The following is a 26,880-nucleotide window of genomic DNA, read 5'->3' as shown; positions in this document are numbered from 1 at the left end:
TTTATTTCTGCTGCTTCTATATTGTAGGGACGATTCCAGGGCTGCTTAGCCCCAGACATCAGGAAATTTAGTTATTTCCCTAGCTACGTTGATGAAAATCTAGAACTTTTCAAAGAGAAGCGGGTGCTGATGTATTGCACTGGGGGCATCCGTTGTGAGCGGGGTTCAGCCTACCTGAAAACCAAGGTGAGTTTGCAACCTTAGGGCACTGCAGGCATGGAGGCGAAGGAAGCTCCCACCCCCAGCCAGCAGGATTTATTGTCCCCTTGTATGGTTCCAGCATAGAGTTTCTAAGTATAAAGTCTGAAGTTCTTAAATCTCAAGATGTGAAAAGCACTCATCAGTCTTAGAGACTCATCAAGTACAAAAGGGAAAGATTAATTGACATCTCCCTTTTCCTAATCCTTTTGCTTGATCCTGAGAAGAGCAAATTCAGTAACATTACATGTCCCAACAGGTGTCTACCTATATTTAGGGAGCCACAAAAATAGTTGGGCTTCCCAAGATCTCAAGAGTGAAGGCCCTGACTGCTGTCCTCAGCCATCCCCCTAGCGGGCAAGGTCTGGCCAGTTGGTTCCTCGCCCCCCTTGGTCAGCAGTTCTTCTGTGTCCCACAAGGGAACCAGGACCCCCATTCTGGCGTTCCTACCACGTGTCGCTTCTCTGTGGAGCTTCCTACTGGTCTCTGCTAGTCTCCTCAAATTTCCTCTTGTGTTTCCACACACAGGGAGTGTGCAAGGAAGTGTTCCAGCTCAAGGGTGGCATCCACAAGTACCTGGAAGAGTTTCCTGATGGTTTTTACAAAGGGAAGTTGTTTGTTTTTGATGAGCGTTATGCCTTATCCTTCAACAATGGCATAGTGTCAGGTAGGTCAGCACTGGCTCAGAACCGCAACTCCTGAGCAGGCACACCCTCTGATTAACCTTCTGGAAGGCAGGCCAGTACTGATTACGTGACGAATAAAGCAAGGGAAAAGGACTGCCCAGCACCACCGTTTCCCACCAGAGCTGGGGATGCGGTGGTGGAGCAGGCAGAACCCTGACCGTTAGGAGGCCTGGGCGAGGATCTGACTCTGTTGATTACTAGTTGAACAAGTCCTTTAAAATGGGAATAACCTCACTCACTCTGTCCACTTGCTAAGAGTTGAACCAATAGGCTAAATCTAGGGTCTTAACCTGGAGTTGGTAATATTGTACTAAAGGGGCCTATAAATTTGGACTGGAAAATAACTTCATCTTTGGTTTCATAACCCCTCACTAAATATAGCACTTCAATTATGAATGTAAGAAGCAAATCAGGTGTATTGGTGTATTGGATGTACTTGTGACTTTGTCATCAATAGAAATCACAGTATTTTCATTATTACAGCTGCTGTGAATATTTCAAAATAGCATTTACGTGCATCATTGCTTCAAAATGGAAAGTTATTAGGCCCATCACTAAATCTTATTATTTTGTGTGTTAAATACCATACTGTATCCCAGACTTTGAAGAATATTGTTATTTTGTATTTCTGTATAGTTGGTTTCTTTTGTGATCTTATGTATTTTATTTTCTGCATTCATGGCACAAATAAAAGAACCCCTGGTTAGATGGTGTGTGGACACATGTGTTATGCATGTTTAGAGTGGTGGGTGGGGCATTCCAGGGTGGGAGCTGAGCCCAGGGCCAGAGGCAGAGTGGCTGCAGGAAGCCTGTGGTGAGACTGTAGTTTGGAGTCCACAATGACATGTGGTACCAGATGAAAGCAGTCAGGAGGAGGAAGATGAAATTAATCTTTAAGCAAATAGATCTTCATTCTGGATGCCACTGTTCTGAATGGGAAAGGTCATAAGCAGACAACCCTAGTGACTGTCAGAATTTTTTAGAGCTTCTTTGACCAGGGACTGAGATTGAATTAATACCTGGATAATAAATAAGATGGGAGTTTATTTCCTCTCCCCTTTCTTCTTGATCTTTTTATTCATTTTAATGGTCTTATTTTGTCTCTCTTATTGGAAGCAACTTCAGGTCTCTGATGGTGCTAGAGGGAGAAAAAAGGGGGGAGAGAGGGCCCCAAGGTAGCTTAGATAAGCTGGGTAAGGAGACTTGAAGAATGATGTTAGCAGTGGTAATAGGAAGTCAGCAGGGAAAAGGGGCTGAGAAAGTAGATACATGAGCTTTAGGACTTGTGTGGCTGAGTGTGCCCTGGCAAGAGCAGATCCACAGGCCTGGGGAGACGGGTGTGGACTGCAGAATTTCGATGTGCAGTCACCTGTATTCAGGCGTGTTGTGTCTTGGTGCAAAAGGGAATGGTGTTAAGGAAAAAAGCCAACAAAGGGTGTTGGCCAGCTTGGGACTAGTTAATGAAACAGAAAAACGTTACTACCTGTTTTCTAAATGGGGAAAAGAAAAATGGGTCCATGAATGCTAGAATCAAAAGACAAATCCCAGAAGCAACCTAACCCAAAAAAGTGGGGACGGGTGGGGGAACCTTGTTGGTTAGAAGACAAGAGATTTACACTGTTTAGAAACCTTCCCCAGGCCCGAAAGGATACATTAGATGCTGATGAGCAAAGGGCTAGGTTTAGGAACTGGTGTGTGTACACGCATGTGTGCTTGTGTTCTTATAACAAGGCTTTTCTTTCTTCTCAGAATGTTCCTACTGTGGGGTCCCATGGGACCACTATAAACTCTGCTGCACTCCCCAGTGCCGCCAGCTCGTCCTGACCTGCCCTGCCTGCCAAGAACGAGGATTCACAGCCTGTTGTGCCACGTGTCAAGACAAAGGGAACAGACAGGCTGCAAGCCCAGCCCAGAGCAGCTTTAAAGAGGAATGCGAGTGTACAGCCCGACGGCCACGTGTACCGAGGGAGCTCTCACAGCGGGGGCCTCTCGCAGCAGGAGCCTCTTCCCTCGAGCCCGGGGCCCAGGCTGGATGTTGATGGGAGCGGCCCCTCTGTGTTCCCCCAGGCCTTCACACAGCTAGGTCTGGGGCCGCCACGTATTGGAGAACATTAGGGCTGCACTAACAAAGACACAGGGACCTTCAGAGCTGCCAGAGCCACCATGGTCAGCTAGTCACCATGTTAGCACCTGTCCTCCACAAGAGAAGGGAAGAGGAATTTGGGTGCTGACCTCTTACCAGAGACATTCTGGCTCAGAAGGTGCTAGAGCACAGAAAAAGGTGAGCTTTGTGGGATCCCAAAGTTCCTAAGGCAGAGAGCCTTGAACCTGGTGACCTGACCTGCCCCTTCTGCACAGGGCTGGCAGTAGTCATTTTATCAGCACACCTGTCTGTCCTGATGGCAAAAATGAAAGCTGTGTCGCCCTAGAAGTGGACTTTTCAGAACCGGGTCTCTTAGGTCGATCCACCATCCACCCCTACCCTCCTCTTTTCCCTGCTAGCCTCAGAGCACTGGACCAGGATCTGCCAACTGCAGCACATGCCCCACCTCTTTCTGTAAATAAAGTTTTATTGGACTAGCCACAGCCATTCACTTACATATGATCTTTGACAGAATTAAGCATTTACAAGAAAGACATGGCCTGCAAAGCCTACAGTGTTTACAGGTGTACCTCGGAGATGCAGATTCAGTTCCAAACCACCACATCAAAATGAGTTACACGAACTTTTTAGTGTCTTATTATATATAAAAGGTATGCTTACATTATGCTGTAGACTATTAAGTGTACAATAGCATTGTGTCTAAAGAAACAATGTATATCACCTAATTAAAATTCTGTATTGCTAAAAAATGCTGTCATCTGACAATGTGGGGTTGTCACAAACCTTTAATTTGTAAAAAAAGCATAGTAAAGCAAGATATGCCTGAACTATCTGGCCCTTTACAGAAAAAAAAAAAAAAAAAACCTTGCCACCTCTAGTCTAGACGAACAGCTCATCTGGTGGAGAGGAGGCAGTCTTAAAGATATGGCCATCTTCACTTTTTATGGATTTGAGAGATTTCCCTGTAATAGTTTCTGCTTCTCTCAGCATCCACACTGCTAGCTCTTAAGCATCTTTGAGAGTACCACATTATGAGCTCGATGACACTGACATCTGGGTGGCAGTTTTTAGGTAAACACCTCAGAACATAAGACATCCTGCGTGAGGTTACTGAGCACTGCTGTGGTGGTTTCCCAGCCTCTGGCCAACACGTCAGGCACAAGACCCAAGAAACACATGCACAGCCATCCATAGACCAACAGATTTAATAGTATATTGCAGTTTCCAGTGATGCAGAATACAGCTGCAATTGTGTTTCAAGGAGAAGCCGAGTGGGGCTGGCTGTCCCTGCAGCACGGAGCCACTCCTGGGCCCATCTGCAGTCTCAGCAGACACTCCTCCATGGTGGTGAGCCCTGGCTCCATCTCTGGTTACCCTGTACTGTCCACATCATTACAGTTCAGTGTGCAAGACTTTTTTCATCAAAAGCCTCTCTGCTCAGTGCTCCTCAGCTTGGTCTATGTTCGTCTGCTCTTTGGCCTGTCCTTTGTTCTAAGATTTGCTGAATCACTCATAAAAATAACTCCCCAAGCAACAGAAATACTAGTTTAACTGGCACTGTGGTATATTAAAAGGCACAAGGGCAGTGTGGCTTAACATTTTTGCTGGATCCCAGGAGATGCACGTGATGTTAAAAAGGGATCTGGCTGAGATGCCAAAATTACATATTCAGAATTCACCATCTTGGGTGGTTTGGCCAGGTTTCCTAATTCTCAAATATCTAGATTTTCTTCACCATTGCCCTTGAGAGGCTTCACTGACAGGCGAGATCAGCGGTGACTTGTCTAATAAGTGATGTGACGGTGCCTGAAGTCTGTAAGCATAAGCCATGATGGACTGGAAATTCATCTCAATAGTGATTCACCTCACCTAAGGCACTGGCCTACTACTGACTGTGCAATTATGAGTGTTTTCAAGTATTTGGCCGTAGGTTTTCACATCCATTGTAAGGCTGGTGTTCGGTAAGGAAACAATTCTTCTGACTCCAGTACTGTAAATAAATCCCAGATGTTGATAAAGAACACCCAGGGAAATGCTTGTTGCCTGGAATTGGTTTTTGTTTTTTCAAAAAGGATGATTTTTAAAATGAATTTTCATTACTGGCTTTTTCTTTCATTCCCTGGTAACCAGCAAAAGGATCATTCTTTGATTGCTGGCAAAGCTCTGTGGGCTTGTCTTTCTTGAGGTTAAAAAAAAAAAAAAACTTCTTGATCCAGAAATCAATTTAGCAACTTTAATCTTGAGGTTCTTAAAATTTAAAGGAGGACTAATAAAGAATGATGATCTGTTTGTTAAAGAGCTAAGATAAAATTTGTAATAAAATATTTTATAATGCTTTTCAACCATGTGGAAGAGGGTGCTGTTTGTTCATGTTACACATTTTAAATAGACCGGAAACACCACATACCAAGGTCACTGAAACTGGACTTCTGGGGTTAAGTCACTGCTGCTCTAACATCGTTTTCAGTAAGATCTGCCGGTTCAGGGGCTTCTTAGTTTTTAAATAATAAACAGACTGAATTTCTGTGACTAAAGAAAAACTTCACATTAACCATAGTTTATAAAATTTTCAGCTACAACCACTAGCTAACCTAAAACCTTAGTGCATGAAGAACTGAACCACAACAGGGTTTGTGCTGGCATTCTGCCTTCTGGTTCCCACCGCAGAGCACAGCTTATCAGTAGAACACGTCCAGTTCAAAGGCGTGGTCGGCGCCCGCACACACTAGACGCCGCTCCGGCACTTGGGAATGATGGGCCCGGTCAGGTCTGCCAGCCTCCTCTTCCTCACTGGAAAGGAATGGAGATGAGACGTGAGCAGCTGTCCCTGGGCCCCAGAACCACCACCGTGGCTTGGAAAGCGCCGGGAAGCTTCTTGACAACTTTGCTGAGCACACTCTGAAGTCTGTTTTTAAAGGACAGCTTGTGAGCCTTTACTGAGAGGAGGGCCTGTAGTGGTGTAGATTCGTTCAAAAAGCACTTGTGAAGCGCTGGCCACACAAGTGTAAAACCCACTTTATCCAACTCTACTGTCATCCTTTGTATACAGAGGCCGCATGGTTGAAGATCCTTACTCCAGGTCAGATAGAGGTTAAGTTCAGTCCATCTTAATGAAATCTTAACCTGCTGGTAAGGTTTCCCTCGGCCCTTCCTCAGAGTTCTTGGCCTGCCTGTGTAAACAACAGCATCTGCCCTGAAGATTACGCTGCATTATCTGTATCCCCTTATGGTTAACCTTGACATTTTCCCAGAGGCAAGACAATATCAAGTCCAAACACTGTTCACATAGCAAGGGAGTTAAATGTCGCAAAGAGGAAAGCATTAGCCAGGGGGTTGCAGGCAGAGTCACTAGCTTATGAGATGGCGGTGATGGTGGGGGCCAGGGGGAAGGGTCCCCTTGTTGTAATAAGGGAGAGTGTTTGAAACAAAACAGTGTCTGCAGATGAAAACCAAGCAGCAAGTCACATCAGCTACAAGAGAAAAGCAGGTCAAAGGCTGTAGAGCCAGTGGGTGGCAGTCAAGGGGGCTGCAGGTGTGGCAGAGACAGGATGCTACTGTGAGAGGGAAAAAGTTTGTCTACACAGACACCTTCTAGTTCCCGAGCTAAACAAATTTAGATCTCAGATGGATGCTTACAAGCTGTAACAAGAACCGAATCGGCCTGTGTGTGACACTGAGTATATAAAGCAGAACCACCCAGGAAGGTGTGTTACTCTGGTTGTGGCTAGGAGCTGGTGGGGAGACACACAGTTTGCCCCATCTGGGGCCTAGAGTTCAGCTTTTGCCTGGGCTGCTCCTCTCCCCTGCACCTCCCTGGAAAGAGCAATGAACGCAAATCGGCGGGCTGTCTCCCGGAGAGAAGACAGTGTGTCTGGCCAGATTCCTGGAGACCATCAGAATGTGTAACAGCTTGGGGGGAGACGTGGGGGGAACCACCACCAAAGCCCAAAGAGCAGAAGAGGTTTGCCCAGAGTGATGAGAGGGTTTACACAAACCAGGCTTGGCAGCATCTCCACGTTAGCTGAGTAAGCATTACACCCCATTTACACTCAGCCCCTCACTGGAGCCCCTCCAACAATTCCAGAGTGTCAGTGCAGTCACCACTGCCATGCCATGGATGAGGGAATTACGGCAGGGAACAAAACAACAGAGCTGGCACCAGACGGAACCAAGGCTGTGACTCATCTTAAGCCTCGGTCCAGCGCCTCCCTCGGTACAATCAGGCCCTGTCTATGCAGGCTGTACACATACACGTCTCATCTGGGTCTCACAAGGGGACAGCTCCCTTCCCCTGGAGAAGAGAAGGGAGCCAGGGTTCCTGAGGGCAAGGTACCAGAGCCGGGACTAGAACCTGAGGCCCCAGTCTGTGGCTTGAGGTAAGAAAGGAACCCCATGGGGTCTCCCCCAACATGCCCTCAGTAAGTATGCTGGGCTGCATATGCACAGGGTTCCCCAGGCACTGGCTTCTACAGGAACTGGATGCGGAGAAAAGAAAGGCACCACTTTGGTATTATTTTCCCCCATATTAATAATGAAGAAACTTGAGGCCAAGAGAGGAAAAGTATCTTGCCTCAAGTCATAGTGAATAAAAGACACAACTGGGAGCAGATGCCAGGTCTTCCTTCAAATCAACCTGCTTTTTCCTTCCATTAAAGCAGACTCCTCTACATTGCTTATCATTACAACTGCCAGAGACTCCTTCACTGTCAGAGCCTTCCAGCATCTCAAGTCATCAGGACCAATCCCCATCAGCATCTTACACTCCCTCCACCACTTGCCAAGCTTTATACCTCCATCATGCCTTTGGGGCATGTCTTATATACATTTATACGCAGTAGCAATGACAAGAGTGCTGTGATGTGTCAAGCACAAGGATCAGAAATAAAGATTAACAGGGGACTAAGATAAATCTACAAGAAATTAGATAAAATATTACAAGTACGCTGGTAGAGCTCATCAAGTATGAGAGGCCCAGTGAACAAAGTGGTCAGATCTTCCAAGGATGGTGGGTAAGTTGTCCATTGAATCTTAAACAATAAAGGGGTAGATGGTGGGAACGTGCAGGGAGCATTAGGAGTAATAGTTCCCCAAAGGGCAGCTTTTGCCTAGGTCACTGGGAGACACTCAGCCTTCCTGGACTGGTTGATACCAATATGGCAAGGCGGTGGCTTATTGGGGTGTCAGGAGATGAATCTGGCAGGGCCTCACCTGGAGTGGAGGCGGACAGCACAGGTTCTGGGGCCAGAACGACTACCAGATCCGGTCCCACTTCCGCCCACTGACAGCAGGTAACTTAACTACTTCTCTAGGCCCCATCTCCTTACCGCAGGATGGGGATGACAACAGTACCTGCCTCACCTGGTTTTTGGGAATGTTATACGAGTTAGTAAGATTGAAGGGTTTAGGGCAGTGCTTGGCACACAGTAATGGCCATGTAAGTATCAGCTATGATTGCAAAGGGACCTGTAAGCCACGTCAAGGAGTTTAACCTGAGAGCAGTGGGAACATAAGAAGGGTTCTAAGCAGAGTGGTGGGATAAGCTTTGGGATGAGCACTATGAGAGATGCCGGCCCTAGAGGAGCTGCAGGGGCCCGGGGACACCACAGAATGCTGGGTATGGGTGATGAGGGCTGGACCAGGGCCCAGGAGACATGGATGGTGAGGAGGTGGCTGGCCAGGTTGGGGAAGCACAGACAGAGGGGCCGATTTCTGGCTTGAAATGGTGAGGAAAGTAGTGCTCTTTCCCAAGATGATAAAACTGATTTGGGAGGCACATGTGTGTGCTGTGTCTTGGGTGCCTGTTGGGTCTACCTTGAGGAAACAGTAGAGGAGTGACTTTCCCAGAAACGGATGTTTTCTGCTTTCAAACATGTTACTCTCTCCCCACCCCACCCTCTCCAAAAACATACAACTGTCTTAACCTGGAGGCTGCAATTCAGATTTCATTACGGGATGAGAGCGTCAGTGGCAGAGTTACAGGACCCTGAGCAGCAGCCTGGCTGTCAGCTATAAACAGTGCGGAGACAGGAGTCGTCTGAGGTACCACCTTGGGAAAGCAGAGATGGGGATCTTTGGCTCCTTCCTGACGCCTTGCTCTCTCCCATGGAACACTGCTAAGAGCCCAGGGCGGGAAGGACCAAAGACACGCCAGTCAGGATGGGTCCTGGGCAGGCTGCTTGTCTGCAGAGCCACTGGCTGACCTGTGGGCTTGAGGACTACATGTCTCCCGAGGAGCCCACCTGCCTTGCAGGCAAGCAAAGCCTAGGCCCTGCAGACCTGGCCCATGGCCAGGAGCCAGCTCAGAGGTTGGTCAGAGAGAGAAGGAAGCCAGAGAGGCCTGTTCCCTTCCATCTAGAGCTTGCTCCCTGCCGCCGAACTGCAGCAGCAGACGAGTCACAACCGCCGTGGCTGGGCTCTAATGACAAACGGGTTTAGCTGGGAAACGCAAAAGCCTGTTGGCTTCATCAGAGCATCAGAAGCAGGATGAAAAAAACATGTTGCAAAGAGAGTCAGAATTTCTTTTAGAGAAGGACACTGATGCACCATCAGAATTGGAAGTGTTTCTTTCACAAAAAGTTAGCAGACAGGCACAATTTGCTCTTAAAGTTAAAATTCCTACTTCACCAACTGGTACTCTGTTGTGTGCAGTCACTTAGATCATTCTGCTCTAATTCCTTCTGTGGGAAAACCCAACGGAACCGCTGCACAGGTCTCGGGGGGAACCCACTTTAATACCCTGTCATTCCCGCCTAGGAAACGGCCACTGTCCCACTACCCACCTGATTTCCTCACCAAAGTCCTGAGCTCAGCACTAAAGGCCTTTGGCTCACAGCCTCCCATACCTACCCCTCAGCCCCATTCCCGTGAACAACCCATGTGCCTGGTCATCGTCCCTGCCTTTGCCCATGCTGTTCCCTCTGCTTGCAAGGCCCTTCCCTTCCTTCTCTGTGGCCTCCCGCTTCTCCTCTTACAGTTCCTCCCTCCTTTCAGAACCTCCTGTCTCTCCTATCCTGCATACTGGGTCCTATCACCCTGCCTTTGCCAGCAACCCCACCAGGAACTCCTGCCAACCTCCCTCTTCTTCACAAGGCTGACTCAAGCCCACCCCCACCAGGAGGCATGGCTTAACTGGCCTCTATCCTCACAAATTATTTGCTTGTTTTGTCTGCATACAGTTTGTAGGCCTTCCTGAATCTAGGGATCTGACTTTGAGTCTTTTTCTCCACTAAGAGGTTGTAAAGGTTTTTGAATCAGGGAACTGGCTTTCTGCTACCGCTTACGTCACCTCGCACAGCCCTGGGCACCCAAAAGGTGCTAACAAAGTACTCACTGTAACTAAGGTGTGACACTGTAACTAAAAAAGGTGTGACTTGACCGAGCCACTGCCTAGAAGTGCAGTCCCTCCCAGGCCTCAGTTCCTCCAGAAGAGGACGGAAGGAGGAGCCTGAAGTCCCGTCCAGCAATGGCACGCAAGGCTCCTGCCATGACCTCACCAAGTCCCTGGTGATAGGAACTGGGCCTGGATTTTGGAACACAGACTCTCAGGACATAGTGTCCTCAAGGGCCATTTCCTCTAGCCTTCAGCTGATACCGGGGACCCCCTACAGCACTCCTGACTCATCTGGAAACTTCTAATCCTAGAAAGAAGTACTCCAAGCCATCTTGCCACTGGAAGACCAAAGCTCAATTAGCCCTGAGACAGGCACTGAGGAACACATAAGACGTTTAATCTGAGATTTAAAAAAAAAAAAAAAAAGTGAGGTTCCTGCATATCAGAATAGAACTCAAGGCTTTTTAGTGCTGGTTCTGCAGCCAGATCACAACTGAGCCAACAGAGTCTAGGTTATGGGCCGTCCTCAGCAATTCAGTGTAGCTATCACTGAGAAGGGGGGTGACAGAGGATGAGATAGTTGAATCGACTCAATGGACATGAGTTTGAGCAAACTCCAGGAGATAGTGAAGGACATGGAAGCCTGGCATGCTGCAGTCCATCGGGTCGCAAAGGGTCAGACACAACTAAGCAATTTAACAATAACCTCTGTTACACCATGATAATTATAATTCTTAGTGGTTTGTGTTTGCTCATGTTTTATTGCAAATAAGGACACTTCACAAACCAGGACACTTAGTGTGGGTTTTTGTTTGATGGACTTTTCTAGATCTGCAGCTCTAGAAAAAAGTAACAGCTGGGGTAAGAAATGAATAAATAGCTTCTTAAGAACATGAACCTATCACCTTCAACACCCAGTGCACTATAGGTCTTTGACAAATGTTTGTTGAATTGAGTAGCTCTGTGGCTATCTAAGCACAGGTTCTGTGAGTACCTGCCTCGTGCATACACACCTACACACTCACCCCCATTCTTCTAGGCCTTTCGTGTATTAACCTAGCTTCGGATTCATCACCAGGAAGTGACACACCTGAACTCTGAGACGTGCTTTAGTGTTAAGCTCCTTGCATTTTAGTGAGTGTCAGAAACAAAAACTAAACAAAAAGAAACACATTTAGAGCAGGTTCAAATTTGATGAAAAACTCACTGAACACATCATCCTTTAAAAACAGTTAGCTCATAATTCAATCTCAGAAAGCAGCTTTCTTCTTTTTAAAAAATTCATTGTTTCCTTCTAAGAATAGTATAACTTGCTTTGTCTTCCTCCTGCCTTTGAGTCTAGGTAACCAGTTGAATATAATGATAAATTAAGTTAACAGGCCCACTCCTTTTCTTGTTTTTTCTTTTCTCCCCCCTCTTATTTTCCTATAGCCTCATCAAACATACTCCTCTTTGGATACTATCAAGTTCTTCAAGCAGGCAGCAGGAAAACACAGGAGAAACAACTACCCACAGAGCTTGAGAACAATTAGCATCTGGAACTAAGTGGGTGATTGGTCTTTCTTTTTGCTCAACTAACTTGTATTTCTATTCAGTATTTACTAAGAAAGAGTGTGACATTTTCTTTTTATTTTTTTAGTAAAAAATACAAACTATGCCTGTAACTGAGATAAAATGAATGTAACCTGTTATACTTTACTATGAAGTCAACATTTTCAACCTTTACTTTAAAAGCAATATGAAATCGCCCAGGCTTCAGGTGTGGGTAGTAAGGCTGATTGTTTGCTTTGGGATCTGGGGCTTGGGCCAGACTGTATGATTTGGAGAGGATTCTGGGCTTGGACACGACTGAGCAACTGAACTGAACTGAACTGAACTGGGCTCCAAAAAAGGTATCAGAAGAGGAAGAGACTCAGTGTTGGCTTTCTGCCGCCTACGTTTCACTCACTAGGCTAACAGGCTGAGGGTGCGCTCTGGGCCCAGTCCTGTGCTGAGCTGAGCTACCTTTGGGGAGGAGGGCCTGGCCTCGGCGTCTGCAGGCAGGGCTCTGGCAGTCTGGGGAAGGTTCCGGGGGGGAAGCAAGACGCAAACACCGAAAACAAGAGTATGGGATTAGTATGAAAACCGAGAGTCAGGCCCAGGAAGAGGCCTGCCTTGGGCAAAGCAACAGTGGAGTTTTCCCTGCCATATCTCCTCCGACCGGTACGAAGAATGACAGGCGGCGGCTAGGGGGCTTAGGTCCACTCACCAAGGTCGTTGTTGTTCATCATGGCGTTGGACGCTCGCAGCCGGGGTCCCTGCTGGGTGAAGTGGTAGCCGAATTTGAGGAGCGTAGCATTTTTTTCCAACATGCTCACAATCTCCATTTCCACTTTGTTGCCCAGAGGCTGGCTCTTTGATTTAAAAAAGAAAGAAAAAACAGTCACTTCTTGCTCACTTGTGCGGCACCTAAATCTTCTCTACCCGCAGAAACCCTTAGCGCTGGGCTGGGATTTTAGTACCTCCCTGCCCGAGCCCACTCCAAGAGCAGGACAACCGGAAGCCGGAAGTGTAGAGAAGTTGAAAGGTCAGGCAGCCAGGAGCCAATGAGCTGGGATTCAAGCCTAGTGTTGCTGAAGGCCAAGAAGAGATCTTTCCGCTGCCCCACAGCAGCCTTCTTGGACTATCTGAGCAGGAAAGGACTTTCATATCGTTTAGTCTCAAGGAGATTTAAAAATCCCACAACCCAGGCTATCCCTCATACTAATTAAATCACTGGCTGCGGTACTTGGTACTCGGTACTCGGGCGTCCATGGTTTTTAAAACTCCCCAGGTGATTTCAAGGCAAAGTCAGGTTGGCTAACCAACCCTAGAGATTTGTAAATCTCTTCAATTTACAAATGAAGAAACAGGCCCAGGGAGGGAAGAGGATTTGTCTAAGGTCACACAAAAGATTGGGACTGCTACAGTTAGCTTCCTAGGGCCTCACTCTGATTATGCTAGTTCTCCAACCCCAGATCCATAGTGATCATCCGACAAAGATAGGAAAACATGACAATACACAGTGTTGGGAAGGATACGATGTGGATATCCATCCTTCTTGTTTATAATAGTGGGAATAAAAGGGAAACAAACATTCATCAAGAGGCAGTTTCTCAAATAAAAGATGGTTAAGCTTTACAGTAGAACATGGGCAGCTGTACAATAACAATGTGACTGTTTGGGCCCAAGCCTGGAAAGATGCTGTGACACAATCTTGAATAGACGAAGCCTAGTGACAAGATGGGTTGTACTTATTACGTAAAGTTAACTATATTTCCCACACATATACATATGCCAAAGTATGGTGATAAGCTTACTTAAAGAGATCTCTTTTCAAGAAGAGTTTTTGTTTTCTTTTTGTATTGAGTTTTCTGTTACCATGTATAATAAGATATTAAAGAGTAAACATAATCTTAAAAAGGTTTAAAAAGACACAGAAGGAAAGCTAACATAGTATTATTTAATGATTAAAGACATTCCCCCTCAAAACAAGAACAAACCAAACAATGTCCACTTTCACCAACATTGTCTGGGAGGACAATTAAGTAAGAAAAAGAAAGAAAAGTCGCCATATAGAGAAGGAAGAAGCAAAACTATTTCTATTTGCAGGTGACACAGTACTGTATCTAGAAAAGCCTAAGGAATCCACAAAAAGCAATTATTAGAGCTGATCACCACGTTCAGCAAGCTGTTCAAAACCCATCTGTGTTTCTACACACCAGCAATGAACCACCACCTCAAAGTGAAATTAAGGCAATAATTTCATTTACAATAACATTAAAACACTTAGGAATAAATTCAATAAAGAAACAAAGACTTGCATGCTGAAAACTATAAAAGAGCATTGTACATTAAGGAGAACCTGAATAAATGTAAAAACATCCTATATCCATGGATCAGAAGACTTAATACAGCTAAGAGGGCAATACTCCCAAACTGACCTAGAGAAGCAGCAAACACACACAGAAGCGCCACCGATGACTCCTCACGGCTGATAACTGCTGCCATTTATTGAGAGTTTACTATGTTCCCAATGCCCTGTGCCCAACCTGTAGGGTCTCAGTTCATTCAATAACCATACTGGATAAGCCCTGCCTTCTCTGCAGCCTGGCACTCAGGCCCTGCACAGTTCTGTCCTTGCCTTCCTTGAAAGTGAAAGTGAAGTCGCTCAGTCGTGTCCGACTCTTTGCGACCCCGTGGACTGTAGCCTATCAGGGTCCTCTGTCCATGAGATTCTCCAGGCAAGAATACTGGAGTGGGTTGCCATTTCCTTCTCCAGGGGATCTTCCCGACCCAGGGATTGAACCCGGGTCTCCTGCATTGGAGTCAGACGCTTTAACCTCTGAGCCACCAGGGAAGCCCTTCGCCTTCCTTTCCTCTCTCAATCTGTCCTCAGGCTGGTTACCCCAGGGGTGGAGAGTCTGGGACCTAATGCCTGATGCAGGCAGAGGTCCATTCTAAAGGTTCGTGTGTCCTCTTGCCTCCATGTGGAATGCTCCTACCCTCCCTCACCCTCCTGGTGATGTGTCATAGTGCTTTAATTTGTTGTTGTTCAGTTGCTCATACGTGTCTGACTCTTTGCGACCCCATAGACTGCAGCACACCAGGCTTCCCTGTCTTTCACCATCTCCCAGAGTTTGCTCAAACTCATTTCCATTGAGTCGGTGATGCCATCCAACTATCTCATCCTCTGTCATCCCCTTTTCCTCCTGCCTTCTTCTTTCCCAGCATCAATGTTTTAATAGCTACCAGAAATGCCCCCCTCCCTGATGAGGCCTTCCTGATCTTTACCTCGGGAAACCATCTTTCCCTACTTGACACTCAAGCGTTGTTATGTCCCTCTCTACTCCCAGCCCAGTCAATCTGCATTATTGGGTCACCTGCCTTCATAACTGTCTCTCCCACTAGACCTGTGTTGTTCAGTAGAGCAGTCACCAGCTGCATGGGGCTCTTTAAATCTTTTTTTAATGACATAACATTAGTTTCAGACATATAGTATAATGATTTGATATTTATATACACTGTGAAATGATTACTACACTAAGTCTAGTTAACATCCATCCCCATACATAGTTACATACATAGTTTCTTATTATGAGAACTTTTAAGATTTAGTCTTGGGAGTTCCCTGGTGGCCCGGTGATTAGGATTCTGGATTTTCACTGCTATGGCCCAGGTTTAGTCCCTGATTAGGAAACTGAGATCCCACAAACCACACAACAACAAAAAAAAGTACTATCTTAGAAACCTTTAAACATGCAATATAATATTATTAACTATAATCATCATACATTATACCTCCATGCATTACTTTTTTAAAATTAATTAATTTATTTTACTTTACAATACTGTGTTGGTTTTGCCATACATTGACTTGAATCTACCATGGGTGTACATGTGTTCCTCCATCCTGAACCCCCTCCCACCTTATTAATGGAAGTTTGTACCTTTTGACATCTTTCACCCATTTCACCCACCCCTTACCCGCTGCCTCTAGCAACCACCAATCTGTTCTCTGTTACCTTTTTTTTTTCTTAGATTCCACAGATGAGAGGATATGGTATCTATATTTCTCTGAATTCACTTCACACAATATCCTCTAGGTCCATCCACACTGTCACTAATGGCAAAAATTCATTCTTTTTACGACTAAATAATATCCTATTGGATATGCCACATTTACTTTATCTATTCACCCAGCAACGCACACTTTGGTTGTTTCCATGTTTCGGCTATTGTAAATACTGGTGTAGTGAATGGGGATACATATCTTTTCAAATTAGTGTTTTCATTTTCTTTGGATAAACACCCAGAAGTGAAATTGCTGGATTGTATGATGGTTCTACTTTTAATTTTTTGAGGAACAGCCATACTATTTTCCATAGTGGCTGCACCAATTGTAATTGCCACCAATGGTGCCCAAGGGTTCCCTTTCTCCATATCCTCTCCAAAACTTGTTAATTCTTATCTTTTTGATAATAGCCATTCTAACAGGTGTGAGGTGATAGCTCATTGTGGTTTGATTTGTATTTCCCTGATGATTAGTGATTTTGTGCAACTCTTTATGTACCTGTTGGTCATCTGTATGTCTTCCATGGGAAACTATCCAGATTCTCTGCTCATTTTTGATTAAAAAAAATTTAAATAAATTTTCTATGGAATCTAAAAACATACAAAGGAATATATATAGTAAAATAGAAAACAAACTAGTGGTTACCAGAGGGGATAGAGAAGTGGGGAGTGGCAGTATATAGATAGGGGATTAAGAGCTACAAACCACCGCATATAAAATAGATAAGCAATAAGGACATCTTGTAGAGCATAGGGAATTATAGATATTATCTTGTAATAACTTATAATGGGATATAATATGTAAAAATTCTGAATCACAGTACATCTGAAACTATAATATTGTAAAGCAACTATACTTCAACTAAAAGTTAAATAAAATTTAAAATTCAGTTCTAGTCTCAGAGTCCCTGGAGAAAGGAAGGGCTTGAGAAAGGTAGTAAGTAGAAAGCTTCTTAAGATGTATGCACATTTTCTATTTAATGCACATTTCTATTTCAAGTGTGCAAGAGCCACTGGCTAGTGGTTGCCATATTGGTGCAGATACAGAACACTTCCATCAACAAAAAATTCTGTTGGATGGTTGCTAACCTAGACCGTGAGCCCTTAGAGAGCACATAGTACCCTGTGTCTCTAGGGCAAGGTCAAGGCATTGAACTGAATTGAGAAGATACATCAGCCCAATATCCAAAAGGACAAGTGTGGAACTGCAGTTGAGACTCTTGATAGAGAACTCCTCCCAGGTATCCTGAGTTTACTGGAGCTTGTGTGGGTTCAGACAGAGCCGGAATTACAGACTAGGGCAGGCAGAGGGAGGATAGTAAGATTCCACCAGCCCCTCTGGCAAGGCTTCTGATAGTGCTGGGAAGAGCTCAGGCCTGTCCTCGAAGGACCCAGCACAGTCCTGGGCTCTGGCCGGCTTGATCTGGCAGATGATACAGACTGTCTGAGACCCAAGTAAGGAACTGGCATGTCCCCTGCCCACCCCACTAAGCAGGAAGCCTGGTCTCTCCTTGCTGTCACTTGTCAGGCAAGCTCTGCTAGAAAGCAGGATGGACTAGTCTTTAAAGCACCAGTGTCCCAAGTGGAGGGACTGCCAATGACTGCAGGGGCCGCTTCGGCAAAGCTGACACATCGTGCTGCCTGGTTGAGAGCACGAAGCACTCAGATGCAAACTGCCCCTTTCGACTGCCCCACCTTCCCTAGAAGATCGGCAGGGCAGGCAAGAATAGGCAACCCTGGACTTGGGGATGAGTAAACTGAGGCTGTGTGTATATGGAAGCCAGGCTGTGCTTTCTCTGCTTAAATGAGAGCCAAGGCTAGAGCTGAAGCTGGAGCTGGAAGGACTTCAGAGGATGCTCCAGCATCACCTTCTCCAACAGCCCTGGAATACATGCAGACACGTCAGGTGTGTGCCAGAGGGTACATTAGATAATCACAGCCTGTCTGCCTGGAGTGTTAATCTCTGACCCAAACCACATTTTTACATTAAAATAGAAAATGTGCATACATCTTAAGAAGTTTCCTACTTACTACCTTCTGAAGCCCTTCCTTTCTCCAGGGACTCTGAGACTAGAAGAATGTCAATCACTTCATAGATGAGAGAGGGGGCCTTGTGGACAGAGTCAGGACTAAGACTCTGGTCTCTTATTATCTTGTGATCATTATGTCCTAGGCATGGCATAAGCACTTTACATAAGCTAAGTCAATTTCTCTTCCCTACAAACCAATGGAATATGTAGTATGTCTCTTATAAACAAGAGACAAGATAAGCAGAGATATTAAGAAATTTCCCTCCAATCACAGAGCTAGTCAGTTGCAGAAAGGATTTGCACAGTTTACCCCAGAGCCTGGCTAGTTCCCACTTCAGTTGAGTGCCTCTGAAAGAGCTCATAAGGTAGACTTGGCTTGGCATGCAGATTGCCATCTAACCATCAACAGTGGCTGGCGAGGCAGTGGACTGCTTGTCCCTGGAGGTGTGTGAAGAGATGGCAGACTGCATCCCATCAGGGTCTCCTAGATGTTGCTGGGGGAGGCTTAGGCTCCGTGACCTTTAAGGCCTCCAGAGCCTGCACTGAGTCTATCACTAGCTTGCTTGGGATGGCATAACAAATTAAGAGGTGACCTTGACAGTGTGTATAAGACACTTAGGAGCCTCTTGTGGGGAGACTGAAGTGGAGCAGCAGACTCTGGCAGTAGGGCCAGGGAGAGGGCATTGGGAAGAACTCTTGCCCCACTTCAGACATGCTTGAAAACGTGTGAGTAAATATAATCTCATTATTAACAATTCTAATGATACTAAAGCAGATGAAGTAAATTAAAAGTCTCTCTTCACATCATTTATACTCATTCCTACCCACTTTCCACAGAAGAAACTACCATGGCCAACAGGATGTGTTCCTATGGATTTTTTTTTTCTATGCAATATGTAACAAAAATATACAGATTTTTCTTATTTTTCATTTTTTCCCTTAATGGATTCATACTGTACTTATTGTTCTGTAACTTATCTTTTTCATTTAATGTTTTCTGGAATCTTTCCAGGTCAGCACATGGAGAACTACCTCATTCTTTCTAACTGCTTCATGGGATGCCCTAGTAGAGACAGATAATTTGCTTCCAGTTTTCCCTGTCATACACAATGCAGGAGTGGGCTTTGCTGGAGAGGGAGGAGTATTCTTCAGGCTGGATGTGGAGATATAGTATTGGTGGGTTAAAACGATAGGCATATTTTGAATTAAATGTGTGACTGCCCTGCCCAAAGGACACAAACACTGATGTGCCCTTCAGGGGTGTATGACACCTCTTGCTCCCTCAGCCTTCACTCTGACCATGTATTATCAATCTGAGGAGAAGATGATCAGATTCACTACTTAATGAAACAACCATCCAACAACTCAGGTGCAACTGAGCTGTGACCTGGAGCTGGACAGAGGTGCCATGGACACCGAGAAGCTCACTTGATACATTCCATGGGGCTGGTTATGGCCTTTTCTTTAATCCAGAAAATATGGACAACTGAGAACACTTGAAGAAACAACGGAAAGGAGCCTTGGGAATTATCTAATCCAACTTCAGAGTCCCACATCCTGGCTGATATTAACATTCCCTCCTTTATTACAGCTGCCAGATTGTTTTGTTCCACTTACACACCCCCCTGGGGATGGGAGTACACCACTCTTTGCCTGCTCCATCCTTGGGTTGCTCCGCTGGTTAGAAAGGCCCTTCTGGTCAAACTGCGGCAATGAAAAAGGATAGAAATGATTCTCACTCTGCCAATTAAAACATGCCTGCAGGACTGCCCTGGTGGTCCAGTGGTTAAGAATTAGCCCACCAATGCAGGGGACATGGGTTTGATCCCTGGTCTGGGAAGATCCCCCATGCTGCAGAGCAATGAAGCCCATGCACTGCAACTACTGAGCCAGGGCTCTCTAAAGCCTGTGCTCCACAGTAAGAAGACACTGCAATGAGAAGCCCACACACCACAACAAAGAGTAGCCCGAGTGCAGCAACAAAGACCCAATGCAGCCAGAAAAAAAAGGCTGCAAGGTCTTTGACACTCCTCCCTTCAAAAGGTAGAGCCTAATTCCTCTCCCCTTGAGGGTGGCTTTGCTTAATGACTCATTTCTAACAGACAGAACATGGCAGAAGTGACTGTGTAACCTCCAAGGTTGGCTCATTAAAGGCATTTTTGGCTTGGCTTTCTTCTTTCCCTGCCTTGGATCGCTAGCTCAGGGAGAAGTTAGCTGCCATACCATGGGGACACTCAAGCAGCCCTATGGAGAGGTCCACATGGCAAGTAGCTGAGGCTTCCTGCCAACAGCTATGGAAGAAGCCACTTGGAAGCAGTTCCTCCAGCATTGGTCAAGCCTTGACTGTAATCTCATTAGAGACTGGGCTAAATCTATGCAGTCAAATTGCTTCTGGATTCCTGACTCAGAAATTGTGAGCTAAATGCGTGTTCATGTTGTTTTAAGTGGCTAAGTTTTTTGGGGGAAGGGAGCATACTTTGTTACACAGCTGTAGATAACTGATAGACTCACAGACAATGTTGACCAAAAAAAGCCAGACACAGAAAGATTCCATTTATATGAAGTTTAAGAACAGGCAAAACTCGTCTCTGATGACAGGAATTAAAATATTCATGCATTTGCAGGGTGCTGATTGGCAAAGGGGCCTGAGGGAGTCTGCTGGGGTGCTGAAGTGTTCCGCATCTTGAACTTGGTGGTAATCACACAGCTACACATAAATTCGTAAATCCACTGAGTTGTCTACTCAAGATGCATTTGCTTCAGTATATAAAAGTTAACTTCAGTAAAAAATAAACTCAAGTAGGAAAGGAAGAGAGGGAATAAGAGAGGAAAAGAAAGTGGTTAAAAGTTGTTCCTTGCATAAGCTAGAATCTCTCGGATGTCGGTCCTCCCCACTCAACCCTTCCACCACTGACTGGGCCTAATTAACAATAGAAACATTTCCCCCCTTGATTGAGAAAAGACTATATGTCAGGTATATGAGGCATAGCCCTATTAGGCGAGTAGGAGTATTATTCCCATTTTACATGTAAGGAAACTGAGGCATGGATACAATAAGTGACTTCCCCCCATTACACAGAAAGAACATGACACAGCTGGGGCTTAGCCAGGACTCAATCCCTTGCTTGACTTCAAATGTCAGAGATTTGAAGCCAGGGGGCCCCTGGGCCAGCCTGTCTCCTGCCTAGCTTTTCCAAACACAGCCTGCAGTGGGGCCCTGACATGGTGTGAGGTGGTCACTGTCACAGATCTTTATTCTGGTTTATTCCAATCTGCATAGGAAAAGGGTTTTCTCTATCACTTCCACTGACTTCATCTCATCTCTCCCTTAGAGTGAGGGCAGTAAAAGAACATAATTGACATTTAGAGGAAGGGACAGTGACACACACCTGTCCTCTCAAGGAGGCTGAATACTTCCAGACTGAATTACTTCAATACAAAATGAGACTACAGACTCAAAAACTATGCACAGACGGAGAGCTGCTGCTTAGAAGCTAAAACTATAAGGAACAAAACAAAACACAGTTGGTCTTGCTCTCTTACTTTTCAAGAGTGTGTTTTCCTTATATCTTGCAAAACCAAAAGCTATATTCAGCCTCATTTAAAAAGCTGCCCTGAGTGTGGAATCTAAAATTAATGGGTGTCACCATGTGTGAAAACCTTCAGGATCCTATTCTAGCATAGCTGTTGTTTTCTAAATTTATTTCCACTAGGAAAACAATCCAATCTGAAAAACAAGAAAACATGATCCACTTCCTTTAGCTTTTTTTCAAAATATTAAGCATACTCTCGCTGTCAAATATTGGAATGAAATGCGAGACACCCAGCGAAATCCCCCTAGACTTTGCACATGTCTTCATGTGGAGAGGGAGCCTATTTTCAGGCCTTGTCTCTGCTGAGGGGCAGGGAGAGTGTCCCATGCCCAAGTGTCCTGGGAAGGGCCTGCTGGAGGGAGCTCTGTGGGAGAGGGGAGTGGATCAAGAGGGGTGAAGAGCTGCTGCTTGGGACATGGTTGGCTTGGGATGGATGGGCCTGCAGGTACCCCATGTGTCCTGCCTGCCTCCTGCACGCTGGAGGAGGGTCTCTCCTGTCTGTTCATTAATGCAGCCTGTTTGGAAGCTGGGTGCTTCAGTTCTAGCCTGGTTCTGAGCCTAACCTGATTCGTGACATTGGGCATGTCCCATCCCTTCTCAAATCCTTGGTTTCCCCCTCTGCAAAAGGGAGGCTGGACTAGGCATGTCTCAGCGCCCTCAGCTGCAGCCAGCCCCCTGCACCTCCTGCTGCCCCAGGGTGACTCCAGGCAGCAAGAGCATGGATGTAAAAGAGAGCCTGGCTGAGTCAACAAGCAGCCTCAGAGTCCTATCCTGAGTCTGTGTTCTGAACCAGCCTGCAAGGCTCTGTGTCACCCTGGGCAGAAGTCCCCGAGTCCCTCTCCTTGGCCTTATAAGGAGAAGGGAGGACTCTGACACAGGTTACAGGCACAGGGCTGAGGAGAAAGCTGTGGCCTCTGGGGACCTCGGTGACTAACAAGAACGAGGAATAAATCCAGCGCCACTCATCACCTCCTCTTGGCCACACTCCCCCAGAGCCCACACCTCCTGGGGCACTGAGAGAGGCATGGGTGGCCTTCCCCTAGCCCGAGCAAGCAGAGCCCCCTTCTCGAGTCCCGTTTCAGCCCCCCATGTCCCCCACCAGGTCTCAGTCCAGTCTCTAGACTCAGGCTCCCAGGAGTACCTCCTCACGGTCCCCCTGCATGTGGGTGGTCAAAACCCCCTCTGGTCTCCAAGCCCTGATGCCCTCTTCCTGCCCCCAACCCTCTCCCATCCAGCTGGGAACCATCTTTGCAGAGCATGACTGTGATGGGTGCTGATGACAGCCCACAGGCCACTTCCCCTCGAACTACCCACTCCCAGCCCTTCGGGCTCCCCCCAGCTCCCTTTCTGGCTTTCCTCAGGCGGTCCCATTAGTCGATTCTGAACTGACTCTACAGCTGTCCTCTCTCCTTCTCTTTGTTCATGTGGTTCCCTACACTGGGGATGCCATGGCCTCCACTTTATCCTCTGACATACTGTCCACCCTAGGGTTTATCTCAAATTCCACCTCCTCCAAGAAGCCCTCCCTGATACCTGCTCCTGACTGAAAATTTTCCCCACAGTACCCCACTGTGTGTGGCTTGCTAGACCACCTGGCTGGATGATCAACTGCACACTTGTCTGTCATCTCATCCAGTGTGGAATCTCAAGAGAACAGAGCCAGTATTCACACACAGAGGCCAACACAGCCCTGGGTACAGCAGGCACTTACTAAACCCTGAGATAAAACAAAGGGAGACACTCCTAGGTTGGGGTGGGAGCAGGTGGTGACCAGTGCTCTGGCCTGGCACCAGAGGAAAGGGACAGCTGAGAAGAACCAAGACCTGCACAAAACTACAGTAGATTCAAGAACCCAGACAGGCACAGTTCATGGACTTCAGAGTCACATAGACCTGGATTCTAACCTTGCCTCTCTTACTTCCTATATGACCTCAGGCAGGTTACATAGCCTGCCTGGGCCTCAGTTTCTTCATCTACAATAGTAGGGTAGGCTGTGACATCCACCCAGAGAGTCTTTGCCAGCATTAAATGAGATAATGGATACATGGTACCTGCTCAGTATATTAACTCTTAGAATAATGTGTGAACTCCCTAGGTCACCTTCAGAGTAAATATAAAAGTGAACAACTTCATAGTATTCACCTCTTAGCTCCTTAGAAGTAGAGATTCTTATTATTCCCATTTTACAAATGAGGCAACTGAGGCTCAGGGAAGTGGATGTCCTTGCACGGATGTTTAGCTGGGGTGAGGGTGATGGTCGGCTCGGGCTCTGTCTCCGGCGGGGAAGCACTGGGAGGGGAAGTGGGCAGCTTGCTCCCTGTAAGCTGCCACCACAATGACCTGAAGCGAATGCTCTGGGTCATCTTTGGCCGACATTCTGCCCCAGGAATCAGGTTTCAGCTGACGCTGCGTAGATCCTGACTCCCTGCCCGGGTAGGCCTGGTGTCACATGAGTAGCCAATCCCAGGGCTTGGCCTAAGGCTACTGCCAGGCATGTTACATGCCTTTGTTCCATCTGATCTGCCCCCTCTGCCTGCAATAGAGCAGGGTCAGCAATGGAAGAAAGGATGGAAGCAATGGGGGCTGGGAATGGGTGCTACAGCAGCAGGCTACTGGCATGTGAGGGATGGAAAGAATTTAATGCAGCAAATTCACATGACACGGCTGCTGCAGGCTCATATGGCCTCTCTTTATGAATTAGAGAAAAGTGCCTTCTTTGGATGAATAAAGTCCTGTACGAAGTTTTAAATAGTAGATTATGAGTTGGGTTTTGTCCCGTCTCCTCATTAGACAGTGAACAACATATACAACCATCCAGGGCAGCCCTGTTTATCAAGTGCCACTGCAGGACCAAGTTCTGAACTGGGTATTAAGATATGGAGATGACTTAGACACAGCCCCCGCTTCTGAGAAGCTCACAAGAAAGCCAAAGTGCTAGGAGAACCAGGGAAGGAGCTCTTAAACTCTCTCCGTGGGGAGGCTCAGAGGCCCTGTGGCAGGCTGAAGGGAGAAAGCAGTTAAATGCTGGCTCTTGCGGGGGGTGGGGGGGGGGCGGGGGGGAAACAAAGGTTGGATTTGTAGTGTTTGCCAATATCCACAGTGTAAATACTCTCACTAGGAGCAACTTCAAGGTACCAGTGTGCCATCACTCAAGTGGAGTTGGGAAGGGACATTTACAGTTAGCTCCAGCAAGGTGGTTCAGGCTGGCTCTAGGACCAGTGGGAGAAGGAGCGACTGCAGCCCAATCAGAAGGAAGAGGAGGATTTCTCTAGGCAGAGAAGGGGTCAAGGCAGGGGAGGACGTTCCTGGGGAGAGAAAAGTATAGCTCTAAGTCATGGAGCCATGAAAGCAAGTAGGGAGCAAACTGTGAAGAGTTGTGAAGGTTTAAGATTGGGAGAAGTGTTAGTCGCTCAGTCATGTCCGAACTGGAGTTCACTGAGCTCCTCTGTCCATGGAATTCTCCAGGCTAGAATACTGGAATGGGTAGCCATTCTGTTCGCCAGGGGATCTTCCCAACCCAGGGATCGAACCTGGGTATCTCACATTGCAGGCAGATCTTTACCATCTGAGCCACCAGGGAAGGCACCGCCGAAGTCTTCTGGAAGCTGGTGATGCTTAACCTCTTGACGCAGGTCACCTGCCTATATGAGTCGTTAAGCTGTGGATTTAACTTCTATGCACTTTTCTATATATTTGTAGTATTTTTTTAATGAGGATAAAAAGTAGAGATAATCTCATTCAGGGACAACCACTGTATACAGCTTTGTTCTATTTCATCCAATCTTTTTCCTATACACACATTTATATGACCATTCAGCAAACATTTTTATGTAGGGAAAAAAAGCAGGTTCTCTATCAAACCATAAAGAAGAAAGCATTTTAGCACTAGAAGTGACATGCTCTACTGGAAAAGAGTGGGCTTCAGAGTCAGAGACCTGCATTCAAATCCTGCTTCTGAAAGTGCTCACTTGGCAGCCCTGAGAAAGCTGCTAGCCTTTAGCTTCTCTGGGCCGTTTTCTTTTCTGAAAACTGAGACTGATAACACTCACATCCTGCAGGGCAGTTGGGAAGATCAGAGATGATGTGTATAAGATGCACAGCACATGGCCTGGCCCACAGAGAACCCTCAACACATGCAACAGACATGATACTGTTATTAGTATCATCTTAGAAAGTTAGAACTGAAAAGGTTGCCCTGAAAATAAATGACTGAACTATGGAAGTTATAGAGAAATGATAACCCTGTAAGGAAAAAGGCAAACTAGAATTTGCCCAGGGAATAACCTTGATGGTATTCAAAAGCCCACTGAGTGGTGTGGGTGGGGTGATGGGTAAAAATGGTGTTGTTTTGCCTAGTGAAGAAGGCTCTAGCGGTTTATAAGATCTGTGCATAAGATATACCCTATATGCAGCAGAGAACAGAATTAAGCTCAACAAACAGGACTTATAGGGAGCTGACTTCTACTGGATATAAGAAAGGATATTCTCACTAAAAATGAAAGGGGTGATCTCAATAAAGAGTGAGCCTCCCCTCATTAGGGGTACCCAAGCAGAAGCTGGTGGAGCACTTGGTGGGAATGATGAAGAAGGAACTGTGAGCATGTAGAGGGTATGGACTGGATGACCTTGGAGGGCTCTTTAAAGCTGGGCTCTGGAGCTTTCATAAGCAGCAGCAGCTGTTCTGTCCAGTCCCTACAGCAGCAAATGAAAAAATGCAGAACTGCAAGCATCAAGTGAAGGACACAAGGAGGCCCTTGCCCACCTCACCTGGTTATCGATCTTCAGTTCCACCAGAGAAGTGTTGTATGGAAGTGCTTCCACTAAACGCAGGATCCCAGCTCCGGAAATGAAGTTGGATTCCACGTTCAGCGTCTTCAACACCTTGTTCACCTTGAGCATCTCGGCAAGGGCCTTGGACCATAGGAGTAAAGGTAGGGTACCGTGAATTACCTGATCAAGGCTGGAACCCCTGTGGGTAGAACCTAAAATATTGAGGGAGCGTTGCTGGGAGTGAGAGTCCTTCACACACAGTCAGGGGCCAGCAAGAAGATCTCCTCAACTTCCTTCACCAAGCACCATTCTGTGTCTCTCCTCTCCTCTGGCTTGCTGTGGCTCCAGACCCCAGCTGGAGAGTTTCAGCTCCTTAACCTGCATCCAAATCTTCTATTACCTGGTTCCTCCACCCTGATCAGCCTCAACTCCAGCTGCCCCTCTTGGTGGTGCTACCCTCAGTTCCCCCAGCACCCAGCACTCTCCCTCTACTCTGCCTTTCCTCATCCTTCCCTATCACCTGGAATGCCCTTCCCTTCTGCTTCACTTGTCCAAACCCTGTCCATCCTTCCAGGCC

The 26,880-nt window shown here is 46.5% G+C and overlaps 2 protein-coding genes across 3 annotated transcripts in view; one reads left to right on the top strand and one right to left on the bottom strand.

Moving 5' to 3' along the window:
- Positions 1-5,270, top strand: part of TSTD2 (thiosulfate sulfurtransferase like domain containing 2) — a 28,035-nt gene extending 22,765 nt beyond the window's left edge. For both annotated transcript variants that reach the window (XM_068973935.1, XM_068973936.1), the window contains exons 8-10: positions 28-186; positions 727-865; positions 2,634-5,270. In XM_068973935.1, coding sequence (XP_068830036.1) covers positions 28-186; positions 727-865; positions 2,634-2,923 — 588 coding nt within the window. In that variant the 3' untranslated portion in view covers positions 2,924-5,270. The remainder of the gene's footprint in view (positions 1-27; positions 187-726; positions 866-2,633) is intronic.
- Positions 5,271-5,713: 443 nt separating this feature from the next.
- The window catches only part of TMOD1 (tropomodulin 1), a 66,001-nt gene continuing 44,834 nt past the window's right edge, over positions 5,714-26,880 (bottom strand). The window contains exons 7-9 of the mRNA XM_068974299.1: positions 26,301-26,444; positions 12,567-12,711; positions 5,714-5,778 (exon numbers count right to left, since the gene is read on the bottom strand). Of these exons, the coding sequence (XP_068830400.1) occupies positions 5,714-5,778; positions 12,567-12,711; positions 26,301-26,444 (354 nt within the window). The remainder of the gene's footprint in view (positions 5,779-12,566; positions 12,712-26,300; positions 26,445-26,880) is intronic.

This window comes from Capricornis sumatraensis, chromosome 6, assembly GCF_032405125.1.
Source record: "Capricornis sumatraensis isolate serow.1 chromosome 6, serow.2, whole genome shotgun sequence".
In the NCBI taxonomy this organism is placed as follows: domain Eukaryota; kingdom Metazoa; phylum Chordata; class Mammalia; order Artiodactyla; family Bovidae; genus Capricornis; species Capricornis sumatraensis.
This window is presented reverse-complemented; position numbering and strand designations above follow the sequence as displayed.